This window comes from Egretta garzetta, unplaced genomic scaffold, assembly GCF_000687185.1.
Source record: "Egretta garzetta isolate BGI_Z169 unplaced genomic scaffold, ASM68718v1 scaffold622, whole genome shotgun sequence".
NCBI lineage: Eukaryota > Metazoa > Chordata > Aves > Pelecaniformes > Ardeidae > Egretta > Egretta garzetta.
The window spans coordinates 434,713-454,948 of record NW_009258780.1 but is presented as its reverse complement, the minus strand read 5'-3'; the positions used below and the strand labels follow the sequence as shown (position 1 = coordinate 454,948).

Sequence of the window (20,236 nt, the reverse complement as noted above, 5' to 3'; positions counted from 1 at the left end):
AGCAGCAAGAGCCTCTGAGCATCTCCTCCTGCCCGAAGCAGCTAGTATACCCATCTCTTCTGGAAAAGGCCAGAAAGACACAACCCAAAGGCCCCCACAGCTGGATCACGCTACATTAAGGACTCGCCCTCCCATTCCAATCAATGGGACTTGTTTAATTAAGACAATGCGGCACAAATCCAGGGCATAGCTATCACAGCAGTTTAAATTCATCCTAGCTGGAGGCAACCAGTGAGCAGTACTGGGGAAAAAATGTCCTCCACCAGATTCGTTCAATTAATTCAAGTAGCAAACGCCTGTTAACAGGTCTGTGTACCTTATGCAGAATATCCAGTGCCAACAAGAAGTGTGTTTAAAACCGGAATACTGTACAAAATAATACCTGTGAAAGCGATTTCCAATTCTGGTAGGATTTTTTTTTAATTTAGAAAACTTCATTTACTTTTCCATCATAAAGAAAAGCCTTTATGAAGACTTTGAGGGATAATGCTTCATGAAAGTATCATTTTTACAATTATTTCTCTTACCATGCTCAAAATCTTAACATTAAAGACATTACTTTATCTTCTTATGCACATTAAAAGGCCGATAAATGCATGAAGAAATCATCCAGTTAGGTCATTAGGAAAGGAGTTTGCTAAATTTTTGAGCAATGGAAATACAATATTTCTCATCTTTAATGGAAGTAGAGCATGGGGAGTAATAGACCATCAGTTGTCCTGAGAGAGTTCTTTAGCAGTCGCTTTGGGGCAAAAAGCATAATAAAGAGAATATTTTAACAATCTTGGAGCCAGGCAGCTTAAAGATCTTTTCAGTTTTTCTCTCTTATCTTAAAATGCAATGAATGTACGGAAAAACCTATTCATTTTATAGACCTATTCGTTTGTCTCCTGCTCTCTACTTACTTTACACCATCCATCATAAATATGTAACATCAAACAGCAAAAAGCCCCTCCAGGTCCCAGTTTCCCTGGTCTGCGCAAGCAAGATGTGGAGCTACCCAGGCTTAGGATGGACTCTGACAAATCAAAACCTTTTACAAACTTGCCTGTGTTCCTAAAGATCAGGGAACGCGCTACACAAGAGGATTGAGAAAAACATCTCTCACAGGCCCAGCGATGCTTCCCAAAATGCTCTTCAACCAAGATAGTCCCTAGCCAGGCTGTTAAATCAGATCGCTCTCCTCTTGCACTGCTCACGTACCCCAGCAAGATTAAGCTAAGGGCCATTATCTGGCCTACAGACAGTAAGTGCTAGGAAAATTTAATTTGAAATTAATCTACCCCTGAAGCGTGACTGGTTTTTCTCATCATCTTAGCTTACACCATTACTGCAAAAATGGTATTTGCGGTCACTGAATGACGCACTAGGACTCCATTTGAACACTGTTAGTTAGCTCGATGATTTACTCTGAGAATGTCACAAGCTGACTAGATGCTTTGGAAAGAAGCAGTTTCTTTATTGTATATAGTCCTCATCCATACCATCTGTTCAGTTCTGCATAGCTGCAGACCGTTGCTGTCGTTAAGGGAGCATTTACAAACATTACACTATTTATTTGAGAAACTGCTCCTAATCCTAAATAGAGGAAATAATGGGTATCTCAAATAGGCATTAGGAGAACGTGGTCAATTAAGCTATCGTGCTAATAGCGTGTCTGTTTGGGAGGGCAGAGGAGATAGGGCAGTTAGCTCAAAAACCAAACCATCACCTAGCTACTTTGCAGTACGTTGCTCACTGCAAATCTAATGCACGTTGTTTTTACAGCTCCGAAATCACAGCAGGCAGGCAGCTCGCCTCTACAGCCTCGCCCAGACCAGCGAGAGAAGAACTGGCCATCGGTCCCTCTCTGCAACACCACCGTGTTCTCTGGTACGTTTTGGAAGAGCAGACAAGCTTCATGTCAGTGGAAATAACAGGGCTCTCTCTAGAATTGGTTTGCCCACCAGGACAAGGTGAATTTCCCCAATTCAAATGTAGGTTCCAAACTTTTCACTTAAATTCTTTCTGATGACACAAAGAAGGAGTTTAGAAGCCTGGAGTTAAGTTATCTGCAAATTTTTAGGCAACAAAACCACAAAAAGCAATTCTGTAAATCAAGTCTTTGAGAAATTACCTTCTTCGTTACTGCTCACCTAATTCAACTCAAACATATGATGCAATGTTTCTACACTCTGAGAAATTTCTGAAATGATTTATTAAAGCACACTAGGAAATCCTAAAACATTTCAATCAACCATGAGAGTTCCTGTGTCACCCAATGAGTACACAACGACTTCCACTTGCTATTTACTTTTATTTTACTTACCGCTGAATGCTACATAAGCCTCAGTTTGATTGATTTGTCAGGATCGGACGTTTGGAATCACTGCCTAACATCTCAGATCTAGCCTATAAAATTTCACCAAATAACTTTTAGAAAAGAGAAGGGAAAATAGCACCATACCTGAGACTGTGCATTAATATTGGCTCCTTCCTTAACCAGAACTTTGACAACTTCGGCTTGTCCTGCTAAGGATGCAATGTGCAGGGCTGTATTCCCTTTCTGTTACAGGGAAGGAGAAAAAGGAAAGATGTTACCCTTCTTTAGGAACAATTTCAGCCAGCAGTTCTTTGTAACATTCATTCTTTGTACAATTTTACCTTACAGTTCCAGGATGTTCCATCAACATCACAGAGGACAGAACTGGTAGTTGCAGCCATGAAGATTTCTCGAGCGTTCACGTAACATCCTAACATAACTTTTGAGTGAAATTATGGAATGCTACTGGGGCATGGGACAAACTTCTAGGTAAAGTGTAGGATGGGCTAACAGTTTTTTTCATTCAGGTCCAGAGATCATGCCCTGGAGAAGGTAGCTAAAATCTTGGGAGTCCTAAAATTCAAGCTGTGAATCACATGTGAAACGAGATTTCCCGGTACAAGACCCAAAAGGAAGATCTGACTGATAAGTAACAGAAACCAACCTTTTAAAAGCAGAAGATAAACCTTTTTTTTCCCCTCTTTTCTAACTGGCCTAAAACCGAAATGCGTATTTTTGAAAGGTGTTAACTTTAACTTAAGAGATGCGCTGCACAACAAAAATAATCTCTCACAAACCAGCAGCAGTGCAGTAGAGCGCTGCTTTTGTTAAGAGCCTTGTATTTTATCCAGGCCAATCTCCCATCCTGAGGATAATATTTAAACAACTTTAATAAACAAACAAGGTTCATAAAACCAGAACAAACACCCAAAGTCCTATCTAGACCCTGGTGGTTCTACCAACAGCTTCGCTGAAGGGTGACTTAAAGATCTTTCTGAAGAGGGAACTTCTGTTTTTCCATCAATGATGGAAATCACAAGTTCAGCAAGAAGCGGTCCGAGCTGAGGACCAAGCGTTAACCTTGACGGAGATCCTGGGCATCAGTAATCATAAAAAATAAGAGAGCCTCAGGGACACAGTGGTGGTAACTGAACGCAAAGGCTGAGCACAGCCAGCCAACCTAGCCACTAGGAGTCAAACGTTACATCGTTCAAGCCAACAAATCTGGCCCATCACAAGGAATTTACCACCCACAGACGAATAACATACAGATTGAACGTTTTGGACATACCCATGTGCCTGCCTGTGGAAAGGCTGAAGGCAAAACAGATTATCATACAGGTGTTTTTTCCATCGTGTCCTTGAGTGAAAAGGCTCTGGCTATGATACAGTCAATTACCAATTCTCACAGATTTGAAAAAACAACAAAAAAAAAATCTACTATGTTGACCTATATTCACTCTCTATAAGGGGGACGAGTCATTGGAAATAAGGAAAAATTTGGCATTGCTCAAACCTTTTAATGCTTCCCCTGTACAAATAATCTGTACAAATAATAATCTTTACGTCTTCATTTACTACTGATGACCTTCAGCAAAGAACAGAGACTCAGGCCAAAATAGAAATAACTTTTTAAATATCAGTGAGGTATTTATATTATCTTATTTTGTACTTTAATAACTTTTTTTCCTAAATTTTCTCCCATGTATTTGACTCTGTCTCTTTGTGAATAGACTTATAGACATGCATGAATTACCTTAGTGGCAGAATCCACAGCCGACCCTCTTTCCAATAATTCTTGTACCAGTCCCACATGGCCTTCTTTAGCCGCCAGGTGCAGAGCATTGAGTCCATTCTGTAAGCACAAGGGCCATATCGATTACCAACAGCAGCTCTGAAGATACGCATTCCTACCTTACCCTGGTATAAGAAGCAGATTAGTAGCTGGAATACTATTACATCTCTTGGCTGACTGTCTACATAAGTCAGATATTTTGGACTTGGCTACTTAAGCCAAGGCACTGTGTGACAAACTTCTCCAATAACTTTTTTCTCATAGCAACAAAGACATCAAAACAAACTGTAATTTGCAAGTATCAGTAAGAGATTCCTTTCTTTCTGATAGTTTTGCGATTCCAGAGACTACTACCTTGGGTATCTCCACAGAGCCCATTATTTCAAAACTTGAGTGCGTATCTGCCTTCTCTTTTCTGTAACCTTATCTAGCCCCACTGAGGTATTATCCACACAGAGAAATCACAGGACTTAGCCAAATTTACACGGGAGGTGTCTGTTCAAGCAGGATTATTCCAGGCGGATGGAGCTGTCCTGAACCCTGGACTCTCCCCTCCCCTCCTCTGGGATAACTGGTATCAAACAGAAAACCAAAAGCACAAGTAGACCAGAATGGTTTTTGGTAACATGTGGTTTGCAAATTATTTTGATCCTTGACTTCATACCTCTGCTGGTTTCTGATGAGCAAGTCTTCGCTAAGCTTTGAGGGTCTGTAACCTCATTCAAATAGGGAGAGAAAATTAATGAAATAAGAGCTAGGACTTTCAACAAAAAGCAACCTGAGAAAGTTAGCGTCTAAATCCTTTCCACATTAAATAGGAATAGGATACTTTATCTAATAATTTCCAGCCATGGAAACTATATCTTTCTTTTCCTAGCATCCCCATTCCACCCAGGGGAAAAATATGACAGTGTTGTAACTGAATTGCCAACCTATTTTTCACAATCCTGCGGTATTTTTCACGGTACATCAGGCAGGTGACAGCCACAGATACTGCCATCACCCTCAAGCATTCTCCTCTTTTCCATATTGCAGGCATCACAAGTGATGCTCAGGTATTTGAGTAACTTGCAGCGTGTTTAGCACTGTGTAATTTTTATCACTTTACTTGTCACTAGGTGGTTCATAGTCATGTAAATTATGGAATAAACAAGCAGCTTTCTGGTCTTTTATTTGTCCGTCCACAGAGGCAGTTCAAGCTTGTAATTCCCAGTAGGATTTTAAAGCACTTAGCACTTCACGGGAGGCATTTAATGGGAGTGGGTCCAATGGCTGCAGACCCAGCAATCCAAATGCATTTCTGAAGTTAACTCCATTTAATTCTACATTCATGTAAGCAGCACAGGCAGACGTTGCGGTCAAGTTCAGAAGCGTAACTATGAGAAGAGCAAAGGAACCGAAGGCAGGCTACATTCACAAGCTGCCAAAAGAAGAAGAACACCCTTACGCAGCCTGGTAGTTAGGAAACGTTAATGAGAAATGTGGTTTCAAATCCCATTCTGTGGGTAAAGCAGCAGCAACCAGATCTTCCTAATTTCAGAGGAACGCTCTTGCTACTGAGCTGCAGAGCCCAGGGGCAGCAGGAGTGCCACACCCTGGATCGAGGATAAATTCTTAGCCAAAATTACATGGTGAGGTTGACCATAATCAGCAAGATGAGGAACGCTTAACGCATCAGTGAGCTTTCTGCAGGCTGAAAACATTTCAGAAAGCTCTAATCTTCCTTGTTTTTTAATCTCAGCTGAGTATTAAATAACCATAATTACTACCTACAGTGGTTGAAAGCTTTGCAATAGCATCTTGTGGGGAAACACAGTCGTCTTCTCGTTGTTTGAGAAGAAAGACCTGTTCTCATATCCAATCTCACAAATCAACAGCCATCAACACTTTCTGGGAGAGCATGAACGGTAGCTTTGGCTCCTTACAGTTGTACAAAGCTGATGTATGGCTATGAGATGTTATTAACCATTTTCACTCTTTCTGAGCAGACTGAAGTCCACAAACAGCACAGGAACTGCAATATTGCTTGGCCCACGTGAATTATGCACACGCACGCGCCTCTCAAAGCAAAAAGCTGAGGGCAAGCTGGTTTTTTTTAGCTTAACCGTGTGCCAAAGTATAGAGAAAGCAAGGCTTGTCCCAGAGCTTCATCAGCAGCAATCTCTTAAAATACCTATATGCGTACCTCTGAGACACGTACCTACTGATACCACATTGAGGTAATATGGTTGCATAGATTATGTGCGTTTCTTTGCAACACGTGGCCTTTTTTATTCATTAAAACATAACCAAAATGGATACCTGAGGTCCAGTAAAAAGCTTACAGAAAGAAACTCCAGCCTAAATACAGTTCCTACGGTACACCTTCAAATTCCGCTATTCCTTAACTAAAGTAAGCTGGGGTAAGCAGCAGCAGAAGCAAGCACTGCACTTTAAACGTTGAGGGCCAGCGCGACTGCAGCCTTAAAGCAAGCTTTGTTCCTCCATCATCAGAACCAACGCCGTAATTATTTCCCCACCCACATGGCTGATCCCTGCTACTTAGGATGACGGAAGCTCAGATTTAATCAATGCAACTCCTCCGTTCCCGTCAACTGGATTCTTGTATTTTAGCACAACAAAGGTTTCTGGCACTTCCCTTTTTCTCCCCCACGCCTACCAAAAAATTGTGGGGTGGGGGGGATGAAATTAGTTGTCGGCTAAGCAAAACTGTACAGCACAGGGACCGCTCCTCCCCACAAAGCATATGTATACCATAACCACCTTTCTTCTAGAGACTCATTCGTAATTCTAACTCTCATAAAAGAAAATAAAACTATGCCTTCCAAGCTTGGTTCTTCCAGTGTTTCCCTGCAGAGCCCAGTTCCCTCAGTTCTTTTTCTCCCCTACCGCTGAGCCAGAGGCGTCAACGTTTTGCATCCCGTAGAGCGCGACAAACGTGCACGCATACCAGTACTGCTCACAGCACTTATTACAGCGTCACCCTATGTATTTTCACCACACCAGAAAAGCCCACAGATTTCTTGTACATCACAGAAATCACCAACCTTTCCTAAGCCGACTGAAAGTCAGTCACTTTTTCCCCCATCAGACAGGCGCTATGTCTCGCTGCTAGTGTCTGAAAAGCACCCAAGGAAGCCCAAGCTACTTCTGCCTTTGTATTTAGTTGCCTCACGGAGCAATCCTCATGGAATGGAAGTTCTTCAGCCGCTGCCTGGCTCAACGTCAATCCTGCTGGGCCATTTACTTCTTCTGGGACATCACCCAGACCACTGTTAGGTCCAACAGCAATAACAGCTTATACCGTTCCTGCCTAAGCCTGTCATGCCAAAGCCAACTGACCCCATGGAAAGGCAGCTTCTGGGCAGAGCATCAGATAGCAACCTTATAGTTCAAAGAACACTTTAAATCAGCAAAGTCAGCGCTGCTACCAGAAGTGCTTCTGCTTCTCCTGACCTCTCCTCCGCTCACTTCTACCCCCAGCCACCCTTTCTGCAGATCAGGTCCCTCCATCATTCCGTGTGAGGCTGCCAACATGATTCTGCCGGCGCAGGGGAGAGCACAGCATGGAAGCATGACCACCAAAGCCAGGGCAAGGCCAGGATCACTTCTTCTGTAGCGGTATGGGCTTATTAAAATGAGAAAATACAGCCCCAGCAGTTGTCTAGCATTACTGCAGCTTCACTGACAAACCGCATACCAAAGCTGCGATATGGGGACACGCTCTCACACCCTCCCCTCTACGCTCAGCTGTGGCAGGTATAGACGATAACCTGGTAGTCCTAGAAAGCTTTACTCAACCTTCTGCTGGTGCGACTTAGTGGGAAGTACAAGGAACATAAAAATGTATGGATGGGGGAAAGCAAGTGAAGGAAGTGGGGGAAAATTCTTTATACAGGTGAACATTTGCTCGTGTTACTTCAGTATATTACGGTTTTGGCATTAAAGGAGACAACCTTCGTTAAATATAATGACTCTACCTTCTCTGATGTTTACTTCCATTTGAAAGTATTCATCAAGTACTTAATATCTTTAAGAACATTAGGAAGCAAGAATGTATATTAACAAAATTAACCCTCCTCTTTCCTTTACGCTGAGTCTGACCCCCTCTAACTGCCATCCACTCCAACGAAGTTGGGTTGCACCACCTCCCAGGAAGATTTGCTAACATTTGAGTTTCTAATTACTCTTGCCTTTGCCACACAGGGTTAGAATGGCATTTAAGCAACTTACAGAAAAAAAAAAAACCCATCATGAAAGTCAACAAAAAGAAAATAATCCAACAATCTATTTGTGTGTGTGTGTTTCAACATTCTCTTGAAGCATGAAATGCAACGCACTTTTACCAAGTTCCTTCCATTACTTGTCACTAGGCGGTTCATAGTCATTTAAATTATGGAATAAACAAGCAGCTTTCTGGTCTTTTATTTGTCCGTCCACAGAGGCAGTTCAAGCTTGTAATTCCCAGTAGGATTTTAAAGCACTTAGCACTTCACGGGAGGCATTTAATGGGAGTGGGTCCAATGGCTGCAGACCCAGCAATCCAAATGCATTTCTGAAGTTAACTCCATTTAATTCTACATTCATGTAAGCAGCACAGGCAGACGTTGCGGTCAAGTTCAGAAGCGTAACTATGAGAAGAGCAAAGGAACCGAAGGCAGGCTACATTCACAAGCTGCCAAAAGAAGAACACCCTTACGCAGCCTGGTAGTTAGGAAACGTTAATGAGAAATGTGGTTTCAAATCCCATTCTGTGGGTAAAGCAGCAGCAACCAGATCTTCCTAATTTCAGAGGAACGCTCTTGCTACTGAGCTGCAGAGCCCAGGGGCAGCAGGAGTGCCACACCCTGGATCGAGGATAAATTCTTAGCCAAAATTACATGGTGAGGTTGACCATAATCAGCAAGATGAGGAACGCTTAACGCATCAGTGAGCTTTCTGCAGGCTGAAAACATTTCAGAAAGCTCTAATCTTCCTTGTTTTTTAATCTCAGCTGAGTATTAAATAACCATAATTACTACCTACAGTGGTTGAAAGCTTTGCAATAGCATCTTGTGGGGAAACACAGTCGTCTTCTCGTTGTTTGAGAAGAAAGACCTGTTCTCATATCCAATCTCACAAATCAACAGCCATCAACACTTTCTGGGAGAGCATGAACGGTAACTTTGGCTCCTTACAGTTGTACAAAGCTGATGTATGGCTATGAGATGTTATTAACCATTTTCACTCTTTCTGAGCAGACTGAAGTCCACAAACAGCACAGGAACTGCAATATTGCTTGGCCCATGTGAATTATGCACACGCACGCGCCTCTCAAAGCAAAAAGCTGAGGGCAAGCTGGTTTTTTTTAGCTTAACCGTGTGCCAAAGTATAGAGAAAGCAAGGCTTGTCCCAGAGCTTCATCAGCAGCAATCTCTTAAAATACCTATATGCGTACCTCTGAGACACGTACCTACTGATACCACATTGAGGTAATATGGTTGCATAGATTATGTGCGTTTCTTTGCAACACGTGGCCTTTTTTATTCATTAAAACATAACCAAAATGGATACCTGAGGTCCAGTAAAAAGCTTACAGAAAGAAACTCCAGCCTAAATACAGTTCCTACGGTACACCTTCAAATTCCGCTATTCCTTAACTAAAGTAAGCTGGGGTAAGCAGCAGCAGAAGCAAGCACTGCACTTTAAACGTTGAGGGCCAGCGCGACTGCAGCCTTAAAGCAAGCTTTGTTCCTCCATCATCAGAACCAACGCCGTAATTATTTCCCCACCCACATGGCTGATCCCTGCTACTTAGGATGACGGAAGCTCAGATTTAATCAATGCAACTCCTCCGTTCCCGTCAACTGGATTCTTGTATTTTAGCACAACAAAGGTTTCTGGCACTTCCCTTTTTCTCCCCCACGCCTACCAAAAAATTGTGGGGTGGGGGGGATGAAATTAGTTGTCGGCTAAGCAAAACTGTACAGCACAGGGACCGCTCCTCCCCACAAAGCATATGTATACCATAACCACCTTTCTTCTAGAGACTCATTCGTAATTCTAACTCTCATAAAAGAAAATAAAACTATGCCTTCCAAGCTTGGTTCTTCCAGTGTTTCCCTGCAGAGCCCAGTTCCCTCAGTTCTTTTTCTCCCCTACCGCTGAGCCAGAGGCGTCAACGTTTTGCATCCCGTAGAGCGCGACAAACGTGCACGCATACCAGTACTGCTCACAGCACTTATTACAGCGTCACCCTATGTATTTTCACCACACCAGAAAAGCCCACAGATTTCTTGTACATCACAGAAATCACCAACCTTTCCTAAGCCGACTGAAAGTCAGTCACTTTTTCCCCCATCAGACAGGCGCTATGTCTCGCTGCTAGTGTCTGAAAAGCACCCAAGGAAGCCCAAGCTACTTCTGCCTTTGTATTTAGTTGCCTCACGGAGCAATCCTCATGGAATGGAAGTTCTTCAGCCGCTGCCTGGCTCAACGTCAATCCTGCTGGGCCATTTACTTCTTCTGGGACATCACCCAGACCACTGTTAGGTCCAACAGCAATAACAGCTTATACCGTTCCTGCCTAAGCCTGTCATGCCAAAGCCAGCTGACCCCATGGAAAGGCAGCTTCTGGGCAGAGCATCAGATAGCAACCTTATAGTTCAAAGAACACTTTAAATCAGCAAAGTCAGCGCTGCTACCAGAAGTGCTTCTGCTTCTCCTGACCTCTCCTCCGCTCACTTCTACCCCCAGCCACCCTTTCTGCAGATCAGGTCCCTCCATCATTCCGTGTGAGGCTGCCAACATGATTCTGCCGGCGCAGGGGAGAGCACAGCATGGAAGCATGACCACCAAAGCCAGGGCAAGGCCAGGATCACTTCTTCTGTAGCGGTATGGGCTTATTAAAATGAGAAAATACAGCCCCAGCAGTTGTCTAGCATTACTGCAGCTTCACTGACAAACCGCATACCAAAGCTGCGATATGGGGACACGCTCTCACACCCTCCCCTCTACGCTCAGCTGTGGCAGGTATAGACGATAACCTGGTAGTCCTAGAAAGCTTTACTCAACCTTCTGCTGGTGCGACTTAGTGGGAAGTACAAGGAACATAAAAATGTATGGATGGGGGAAAGCAAGTGAAGGAAGTGGGGGAAAATTCTTTATACAGGTGAACATTTGCTCGTGTTACTTCAGTATATTACGGTTTTGGCATTAAAGGAGACAACCTTCGTTAAATATAATGACTCTACCTTCTCTGATGTTTACTTCCATTTGAAAGTATTCATCAAGTACTTAATATCTTTAAGAACATTAGGAAGCAAGAATGTATATTAACAAAATTAACCCTCCTCTTTCCTTTACGCTGAGTCTGACCCCCTCTAACTGCCATCCACTCCAACGAAGTTGGGTTGCACCACCTCCCAGGAAGATTTGCTAACATTTGAGTTTCTAATTACTCTTGCCTTTGCCACACAGGGTTAGAATGGCATTTAAGCAACTTACAGAAAAAAAAAAAACCCATCATGAAAGTCAACAAAAAGAAAATAATCCAACAATCTATTTGTGTGTGTGTGTTTCAACATTCTCTTGAAGCATGAAATGCAACGCACTTTTACCAAGTTCCTTCCACTGAAGCTGTGTTCACAGGCCAATAGCAAAGGGTAAGTCACAAACACAATGAAAATTAACTCTGCACGGTCATGCTAACTCTTTTATAGGTTTTGCCAGAGTTAAGAAGGCATCTGCACTCACCAGCCCAGGCTGAGACTAAAAAGCAGTACCATAGTCCTTGTTAAAGTCAAATATTTTTCTCCGCCTTTTTAACAGCTGTCAGTCTAAGGCTGCTGCAACTTCTCTCCTCTCAGTGAATCTCTTGGAGAATTAAAAGTGCATGTGGTCAAGCTCTTTTCAAGAAGCATTTGGGAAAGGGCACGCTAGAGAGCCGGGCATGGCCTTTGCAAGTCTGAAGGCTTGTTGAACTTTTTCCCAAAAATATCACAAAGAAATAAAGTGGACGGTTGAAAAAGGAAAAATAATTTCAGATTATGAAAATTATCCCTTTGTGTTGCTTGATAGCCTATGAATTCACGAAAATGAATTAACCTACTGAGTGACATCAACATGTGATACTGCCGACCCCGTTATGACTACAGGGCTACTTCAGGCTATAGTTAGCACTACGGGGAGCGTTAGCTGCTTTCCATTTGGACTAAATGGGGGAGTAATTAATAGCTGGTGCTCCGTCTCACTGTAACCGAAGCAATAAAGACACCAATCAAATTATAAAGAAGCCAACAAAACGAGAGCAAAAGCCAAATAGATCCAAGTTTTAAAGAGCTTTGGAGCTGGAGGCCCCCCAACACTACCTAATATTTGAATCCTGTTGTGTTCAAGGTATCAGACTTCATATACGTTCCTTGTGAATACAGAAGACTTCTTCAAAACAAATGTCAACTTTTTCCTTCCAAGAAAGTCACCCTATCACCATGAAAACTGACAAACCTCCAAAGACAAGACGGGGAAACGCTACTTTACATTGCCTTCTGGATAACCAGTTCTGCTTCAAAACACAGCAGACAGCTGACGAACCCTTCGACTTGTCAGATTTGGGGGTCCAACTTCTGCTAGAACTACGGGCTGCACAAATGCATACTATAAAATTAAAGTTCATTTTGCTAGTCAGCGTTGATTCAGAAGCAAGTTGCTTTCTCTTGCTACATTAACTAGAAATAGCAACCGTGTCCTAAAATAACTGCATTTGTAACATAAGGAAAATAGCTTGAAAAGAATCAGAGATTTCCAATGCCTACCAGGTTTTCATCCTATAAAATACCAGTAGTTAAGATTTTTTTAAAGGGAATGTTTTTAGAACAGCGGAATTTTGGCCCCTGACATTTCTAACTCTCTCCAGAAATAAAGAAATAGAAATGATTTATGATTTTCAGAATAGATGATGGTGCTTGAATTCAGATTAAAGTAGGCAATTCCATAGTAATTTAACTTGATATGAAGGTAGCACGCAACAAAGCATCATTAAGTAATAACTAATTATTAAGTATATAACTATATTAATAACCGTAACTAATCCCTATATTCAGTGTATCCAGAGACATTAAGTTCCATCAGATTTTGGAAGCAGTTCAATTGGGGAAATACTTTGGTCAGCTATAAAGACAGCTCGCTCTGAGAACGTTAAGATCTGAGAAACAAACGCTAAAACCGAAGAGCACCTTCTTGTGTGATCTCTGTTCAGAAAAGCTTACTCGAAACATTATGTACTGTTTGCTGAGATGGGATCTAGTCTATAAATAGCATTATACTGAGAAAAAAAGATTCCTGCGTATACAAGGCTTCGTTTTCAAAAGAGCATTCAAATATCTCACTCTCAAAAATAAAATACACCCCCTGTGTCTTGCAAAGCTTTTCCCCTTAGACAGCTGGAACACAGCCATGTAGGGACCCCATTCACAGCCCGAGGAGGAGGAGGACGAATAACTCTACGGCTGCAGTAGCAGCTGCCACGGCTTGTTCACAATTCCCTAACCTCTAGAAGAGGAGTCTGCTCCCACCCCTAATAAAATTTACAGTACACCAGTGATGCTTAATCAGTAGAAGCTGAGGGTCTTAGTTAGGAAAAAGCTTTGTGAGCAATTCTGTACGGCACGAGAATCGGAGTTGGCAAGAAGCTGAAGCGCCTGTTGGTGCTCAAGGGAAGGTGAAGGCTAAGAAGTCGGGCTCTCTGGTCCTGATGATGTGGGGTGTCCATCTCGGTTCATTCTACCCAGGGAAGCGGTTGAGTCCCCATCCCTGGGGGTATTTAAAAGCCGGGCAGACGAGGAGCTTAGGGCCAGGGTTTAGTGGTGGGATGGCAGGGGTAGGGGAATGGTTGGGCTTGGGGATCTTAAAGGGCTTTTCCAACCTGAACGATTCTCTGATTCTTTGTACTTGGGAATTCCCAAAGAGCAATCAATCTCTTCGGGGAAACAGATTAGCCAGTGTACAGGGGAAGTTTTTCCTGGCTAGCGGTGCTAAAACAATCCAAATTAGAGATTAATTTTATTTGTAGGGGTTATCGTATGACTGTTTGTCAAGGGCTCAAAACACTTCATACAGTGGAGAAAATTCTAAAATTAGAAAAGTCTAAGATCGAGAGTTAACTCAACCCACATGTCAGGTAAAATTACTTAATTAAATCACATTAATATGGGATTTTTCTGGTTTGCACACTAGTCCACCTCGTTTTTCCCCCCTAATAATTGCAGGTATAAGTCCAGCTTTGATCTGAACCACAGCGCAAACCCATGGATTCTGAAAGTTGGTGGCGTTGCCATCTACCATCTAGGAACACTTTATCTATTTCAAGCCACCAAGAAATTATGCAGCATCTCTTCTGATGTTTGCATTCAGCTGGCTCTGATTTCACCTATACAGCGCAAGAGGAGCTTTGCCAGCCAGCCGCAGATGGGAAGCACTTTCCACCAAAGATAAATCTGCAGCCACCCCAGTCATATTCCTCTCTCAGCAAGCACGAGAATATGAACGCTGGGAGAAAAAAAAAAAACCAACTTGTAAAGTTTCCAAGTCATTATCATATTAACTGTGCTCTGTCCTGGGGGTGATCCCTTTTGTTAATATTGGTGCTTAAAATCAAGACCTAAAATTTGCTGGATCTATTTGAATATAAGAACTCTAGATTTACCCTCTCCTGACTGAGGAACTTGAAGTTTGCCAGGTTGTGTCCCATATAACTCGGCAAGTTTTGTTTCTTGACGGTAGGTCTTTTAATGGAAACTTTCTTCTCGACAGTAAGACAAGATTCTTTCCATATGCTTTCAATAAGCAGCACATGGAAAGCCCCAGTTCTTATCCTGCTCATCATTAAATTCCTTGGCACAGACAACAGAACTGCTCTCACTTTTGTCTCCTAACTTCCATTTGACACATGCCTCCTTTAATCATCTGCAGCTTTTCTGCAGCAGGGAAGGTAACGTCTCAAAATATTTGACATTATTTCATTTCTTATTCTTCCTCCTACTCTTTTTTTCCAAAATAGTGGCCACAATTGTGGGATTTTTGATTAGTTTTGACATTTTTCCAGTCTGAATGTCAGCATGTAAGTATCAGAAAAGGAGCAAGGAATTTTATGGAGGCTTTCTTGGTGGTATAGATAACATTTGGATAGTATAAAGCTCTAGGTCAGGAAAACAGCCTTCTTCAGACTAGCACTTAGCTGCATACTTAAATCAACTAGGACTTAAATGTAGTTTTTAAATTGAACACGTAGCTCATTTTCCGCAGGATTAAGGACTTGGAGATCTTGAGAACACCAAGAAACTTTGAAAAGCTATCCCTCGCCCCCCAAATTCCTCTGTCAGGCTGTCTCCCTGTGCACCTCTGCCCTGGCCCCCGGCAGCATGACGCAGCACAGCTCACATACGGTCTGCGCCACCTCCTGCCCCCAGTCCTCTTCTCCTGGTCCTAAGTGGTCCCGAAGACGCAGCGTGTGTGCGTTTGTCTCCTCGAGGGCAAAGTGCCTGAAATAACGTGAATTCTGTACCACAGGCTATTAAAGAAGAGGGATTTCTTAAATTTGCCACCATTAAGTTGTGCACAGTGGGGCTCATGGCCTGAGACAAGGCTTTTGGGATCAAGGTTTGCTCGGATATACTGGGGAGGACAGGGAGGAGCAGCAGCACCTCCAGCGCTGGTGTTCCCAGCTGCGTGAGGAGCACGGTCCCTGCACCGAACATCTCCTTGAGCTGCTCCCAGGTCCCGTCTCAGAGAAAACCAGCTGCTTTGCACCAGAAGGAGCCTGAGGGCCAACTAATACACGTACAGCGTGGATGATTAGGGAACCGGGACCCAGGGGTGAAACTGGGGAGGGCAGGTCATTTAACAGCATAGGCACACTCATTACATTCCCAAAGGGAGCCACAGGACATTTTCTTATAATTGTTAAGTGCAGGGATACGGGAATATAACCAGGGATGCCACACCAACGACATCTTTCGTTAATAGTTGTTACTCACAGAACCCCTGCCCAAGACAGACAGCACAGCCTCAGGGGCGGCACGCTCACGGTCTTCTCCGCTCCCCAACTTTCCCTGGATACCTGCATCTTTTTACCAGGAACTCTTCCTCTTTACAGCTCTTCCACTGCTGGAGTCAAACAGAATAAACCGTGCTGCCAACAAGTTGAACCTGATGCTGTAGTCTATGAAGGTGAACAGTCCCTGAAGCTTCTGTTTAGATGGTGCACCGAAATTTTAGCCCATCTCACGACGCATGAGTTACAAAACAGAGCTTATGCGACATCTCTAAGGAACGATTTACTGATTTCGATGTGGTTCAAAACCAACCTTTAAGCAATTTTCCTTTCACGATTCATAGCCATTGTCCGGTTTGTGGTCATTCTGATTAAATCTGGCTAAGAATTAGGGGAAAGTTGGGCACCACACAGCCTGAGCTTTCAAGTCCCCCTTCAAAGAAAGGCCATCCATTTCCCTAGAATGTCAAGACATTTTTCAGGACTGATGCAGACACTTACTTGCATATTTATTTTAAGTCACGGTTACAGTCCTATTAAATTTGATGGTACTAGTCACTTAAATAAGCGTTGCAGATGTAGGTCCCTAGGCTATGAAGCAAAAGTAATTGGATTTATATGACAAGACATGCAAAAGAGCCAAGTTAAAACAGTCTATCACATTACAGTCACATCAATGGTGAAACTTTAACAGTGTATTTTTACAGCAGTAATAACTTTCCTGAAGGGGGAGGTGGTATCTTAAGCAGAAAATGTAAGTACCTTTTTATAAGAACATGTAAACCAATTTGTGTTATAGATAAGGTTGACCAGTGATAAAAATATATTTAGTTTTCTGAAACAAGGTAAAAAACCATGGCTACTCTCTAACCATCTGAGGGTAATCAGAATTGCATTGCTAACGCAAGTGAGCGGCGAGATTTTAATCTGCTTGGACACAAGTTAGCTAGTCAGCTAAAAATACTACCCACCGCATGTTTACTTACCGGCTGAGATCTCACAAAAATAGCAAGGGAAACCTCAGACTTCCGCACCTCAGGTCACAGGGGATCAGGCGCTTCGTGGGGGTTGGCTAAGGAAAATCACCTGGCTGCCCGGACTGTGTTCAGCGTGATAAAGCACTATATAATATCCCTGTAATGCCCAGACTGCCCGCTGCTCTTTCTGCTGCGCAAATGCACGTTTTGAACTGGATTCAATCTTGCCCTTGGTGGAACAGTTACCTCTGCAGTTCCAGCAACTGCTCCTAAGGGAGGAGACCGGCACCGCCGAGTGCTGAACCTCCTCCTGCTTCCTTTAAACTACAAAATGCAGAAGTGTTTTAGAACCCACTGGAGATATACGAGGTCATGCACTAACTACACAGTTGCAAAAAACTCCTTCTAAGATTTCATGATGGCCAAGCTAGGATTTGGGCATGAAATAGCCAACAGACCAAGAAGGTCTGCACTAGAACTGAACCACTGAAGTCAAAGATGCAGCAGAAATGCAAAAGAGACTGCGTAAAACACTACGAAGCTTTTTCCCGTAGTAATGGGTTTAGGGTATACCTCAAGCAAGCCAAAGGAAGAAGATGTACAAATACTGCCTTTGAAAAATTCATTACAACCCTTTCTGCCCCTTCAAAGTAATCCCCTTGCAGGTTTCTGAAGGTATTTACTAATAATTTTCATACAAGTGGTTTCCAGATATCAAAGAAGAAAACAAAAGTTTCATTTCTTCACTGAGGGTTCAGAGATAAAATAATTGCAACCCGAAATTCCAGAGACCAGGGAATTTGCCATCAGCACCGCTGGCAGGGTACTGCTCCAGAGCATCCTGCCCACCGACTTCGTGAAAATACTTCCAATTTCATGTGGGATTATTGCTCTTGCTCCCAAAGGGAGCCCATGCTTTCAGAGCATTTCTTTGCTATAAAAGAAACCCATGGGTTCTAAAGCCCATGTTCATAGCAGAGCAGGAGACAACTCAAGCTCTCAGACTGATGGCAGACGTGGAAAACGTGTACCTTTCACCTGAAGCTGTTAAAAAAAAAAAAAAAAATTTAGAAATGCTCTTTCAACAGCCTTTTTCCCTTCTAGCTGCCCTGGAGAGCAATTCATTAGCTGTCACAGCTTAATGGAGTCATAATATAATATCCTTACTAATTCCAAAGACAAGTACAGCTTTATTTCCTAAATATTTTATTTATTTATAATAGGTATAGCCACAGCAACTAGCAGCTCGGCTCCTGGACAGAATTTACATCAGAAGCCACAACTGCATCTCCGGACACAGTAAAGACAATCTTGATTATTTCTGAACTTAATCTGGATAGCTATCAGAAGAAATAAGACAATATGGGTGTTTTCTCCATACAAAACCTATAATATTTTTTACTTCAATGTTATCCACTATCCGGTACTAGTACATCCCATCCCTACACAGTTCCCAAAGGAGAGAGCAGCTCCAAATGTCTCGTACCTGAAACATACGCTGCCAAAAAGGGAATATTTCTGATTAAATCAAAACGTGTAAGTAACGTGACTGACAGGGAGAAGATTAGATTCGCAATGGAATTATCTTTTCTTCAGTAAAGCACATGCTTTCCACCATTTTTCTGTCTTTAGGTTATTTAGTGATACTTACATGATACTTTTCACCACAAAACAGAAAAAATTTGAAAAACCTCATTTTAATACACAATATTGTATAAGCAAATATTTTCCTTCCAAAACTTCTTTACTAAAATATTAACTGAATAAAAATGTGTTAATAAAAGCTACAGATAATGTGCAAATTTACCTATTTATTTTGCTAACATGTGCTCTCTTTGGTATGAATTATTCAATCGCTATCCTATTCCCCCATCATGTACGTTAATTTAATGAGCAAGCCAAGCAATAACAAGCCCTGAAAACTAAGCATAAAAGTGAAATCACAGAATATTTTTCTTTGTTTTGGAGAAACGTGTATCAACATATTGCAAAGTAGGGCCAGGATAATTTCTTTAGAATAATAAAAAGGTTGTTACAAATTCAGACCTGTAATTTCTTTCTTTAAGTTACTGCTATTACTAGCACACAAATGAGAGTGTGTCCTGGAAGGGAACACTTGCTCTAGGTATGATAGAAAGCCCAGACTCTAAAGATGTCCCCGTGCTACCGGGCTTAAACATAATATACTGAATATGAAAAAATAAAAAAAAAAAAAAAAAAAAAGAGATGTTTACAAGAAACTTCTTCAGGTGACTGAAAAATGTTTTGCAATTCAATTTTGAAATCCCTCAGACGCTACTGCATTCATCTTTGCAAAATGCTGCCTGAAAAACACAGTCAGTCTCTATCAGCTTCACTTTTCTCATTCATTCAAGCACACCTCACTGCAAAGCTTCCAAGGGAGGTCTTCAATGCATAAGCTAAGGATATCGTCCATTATACATTATTATACATGGCTTTCAACTTCTGCCTTGGCTCTGCCAGGGACACCAGTCCACACTGTCCTTTAGACAAATGTTTGCAACACAAAATCTGGAACTTGTTTTTAAACCAAACACCTACGAAGGTGCCAGAAAAGAGGTCTTCAAAACAGCTTTAAAAAAACCAAACCAAACACCTGACAGCTGGCATGCTGTGGAATTTATTAATCAGTCATCTCACTGCCCAGCTCTGCTCATCTGTCAATTTTCTGTAAGAACTACTGCTCTTCAACCCCTATTTGCAGTGCAAGTTCTCTGGAATCAGGCCTGTCTTTCATAAAAATGGGGAATACCCATTATATGGGCATGCCTCATTACAATTAATCAGCGGTTACAATAAACAAACAGCAATAACAGAGCAAAAAAATATGAGCGTTGGCATAGTCTTGCTTCTCCAGACAAGTAAGAGAATGAGAGGCTCTCGGTATGGGAAAGAAAACTGGATCACGGGTGGGCTGCGCCTTTCCAAGTCTCCCGTTCCGACAGAGTTGGATCTCACTGTCACAGCCCTACAAAACCCAGCAGACTGGGAGCGAGGTGGCTTTTGCTGGATGCAGATGTCTCGGGACACCTAAACTGTCACTTTCTACAAAGAAACCAGCCAGCATGACCAAGAACCTTCAACTTGATATCCAGGAGTATTTGATCACAGTA

At 42.4% G+C, this 20,236-nt stretch overlaps 1 protein-coding gene across 1 annotated transcript in view; it reads right to left on the bottom strand.

The window, feature by feature from the left end:
* Positions 1–20,236, bottom strand: part of ANK2 (ankyrin 2) — a 121,100-nt gene that overhangs the window by 57,280 nt on the left and 43,584 nt on the right. The window contains exons 3-4 of the mRNA XM_035889080.1: positions 4,059–4,157; positions 2,447–2,545 (exon numbers count right to left, since the gene is read on the bottom strand). Of these exons, the coding sequence (XP_035744973.1) occupies positions 2,447–2,545; positions 4,059–4,157 (198 nt within the window). The remainder of the gene's footprint in view (positions 1–2,446; positions 2,546–4,058; positions 4,158–20,236) is intronic.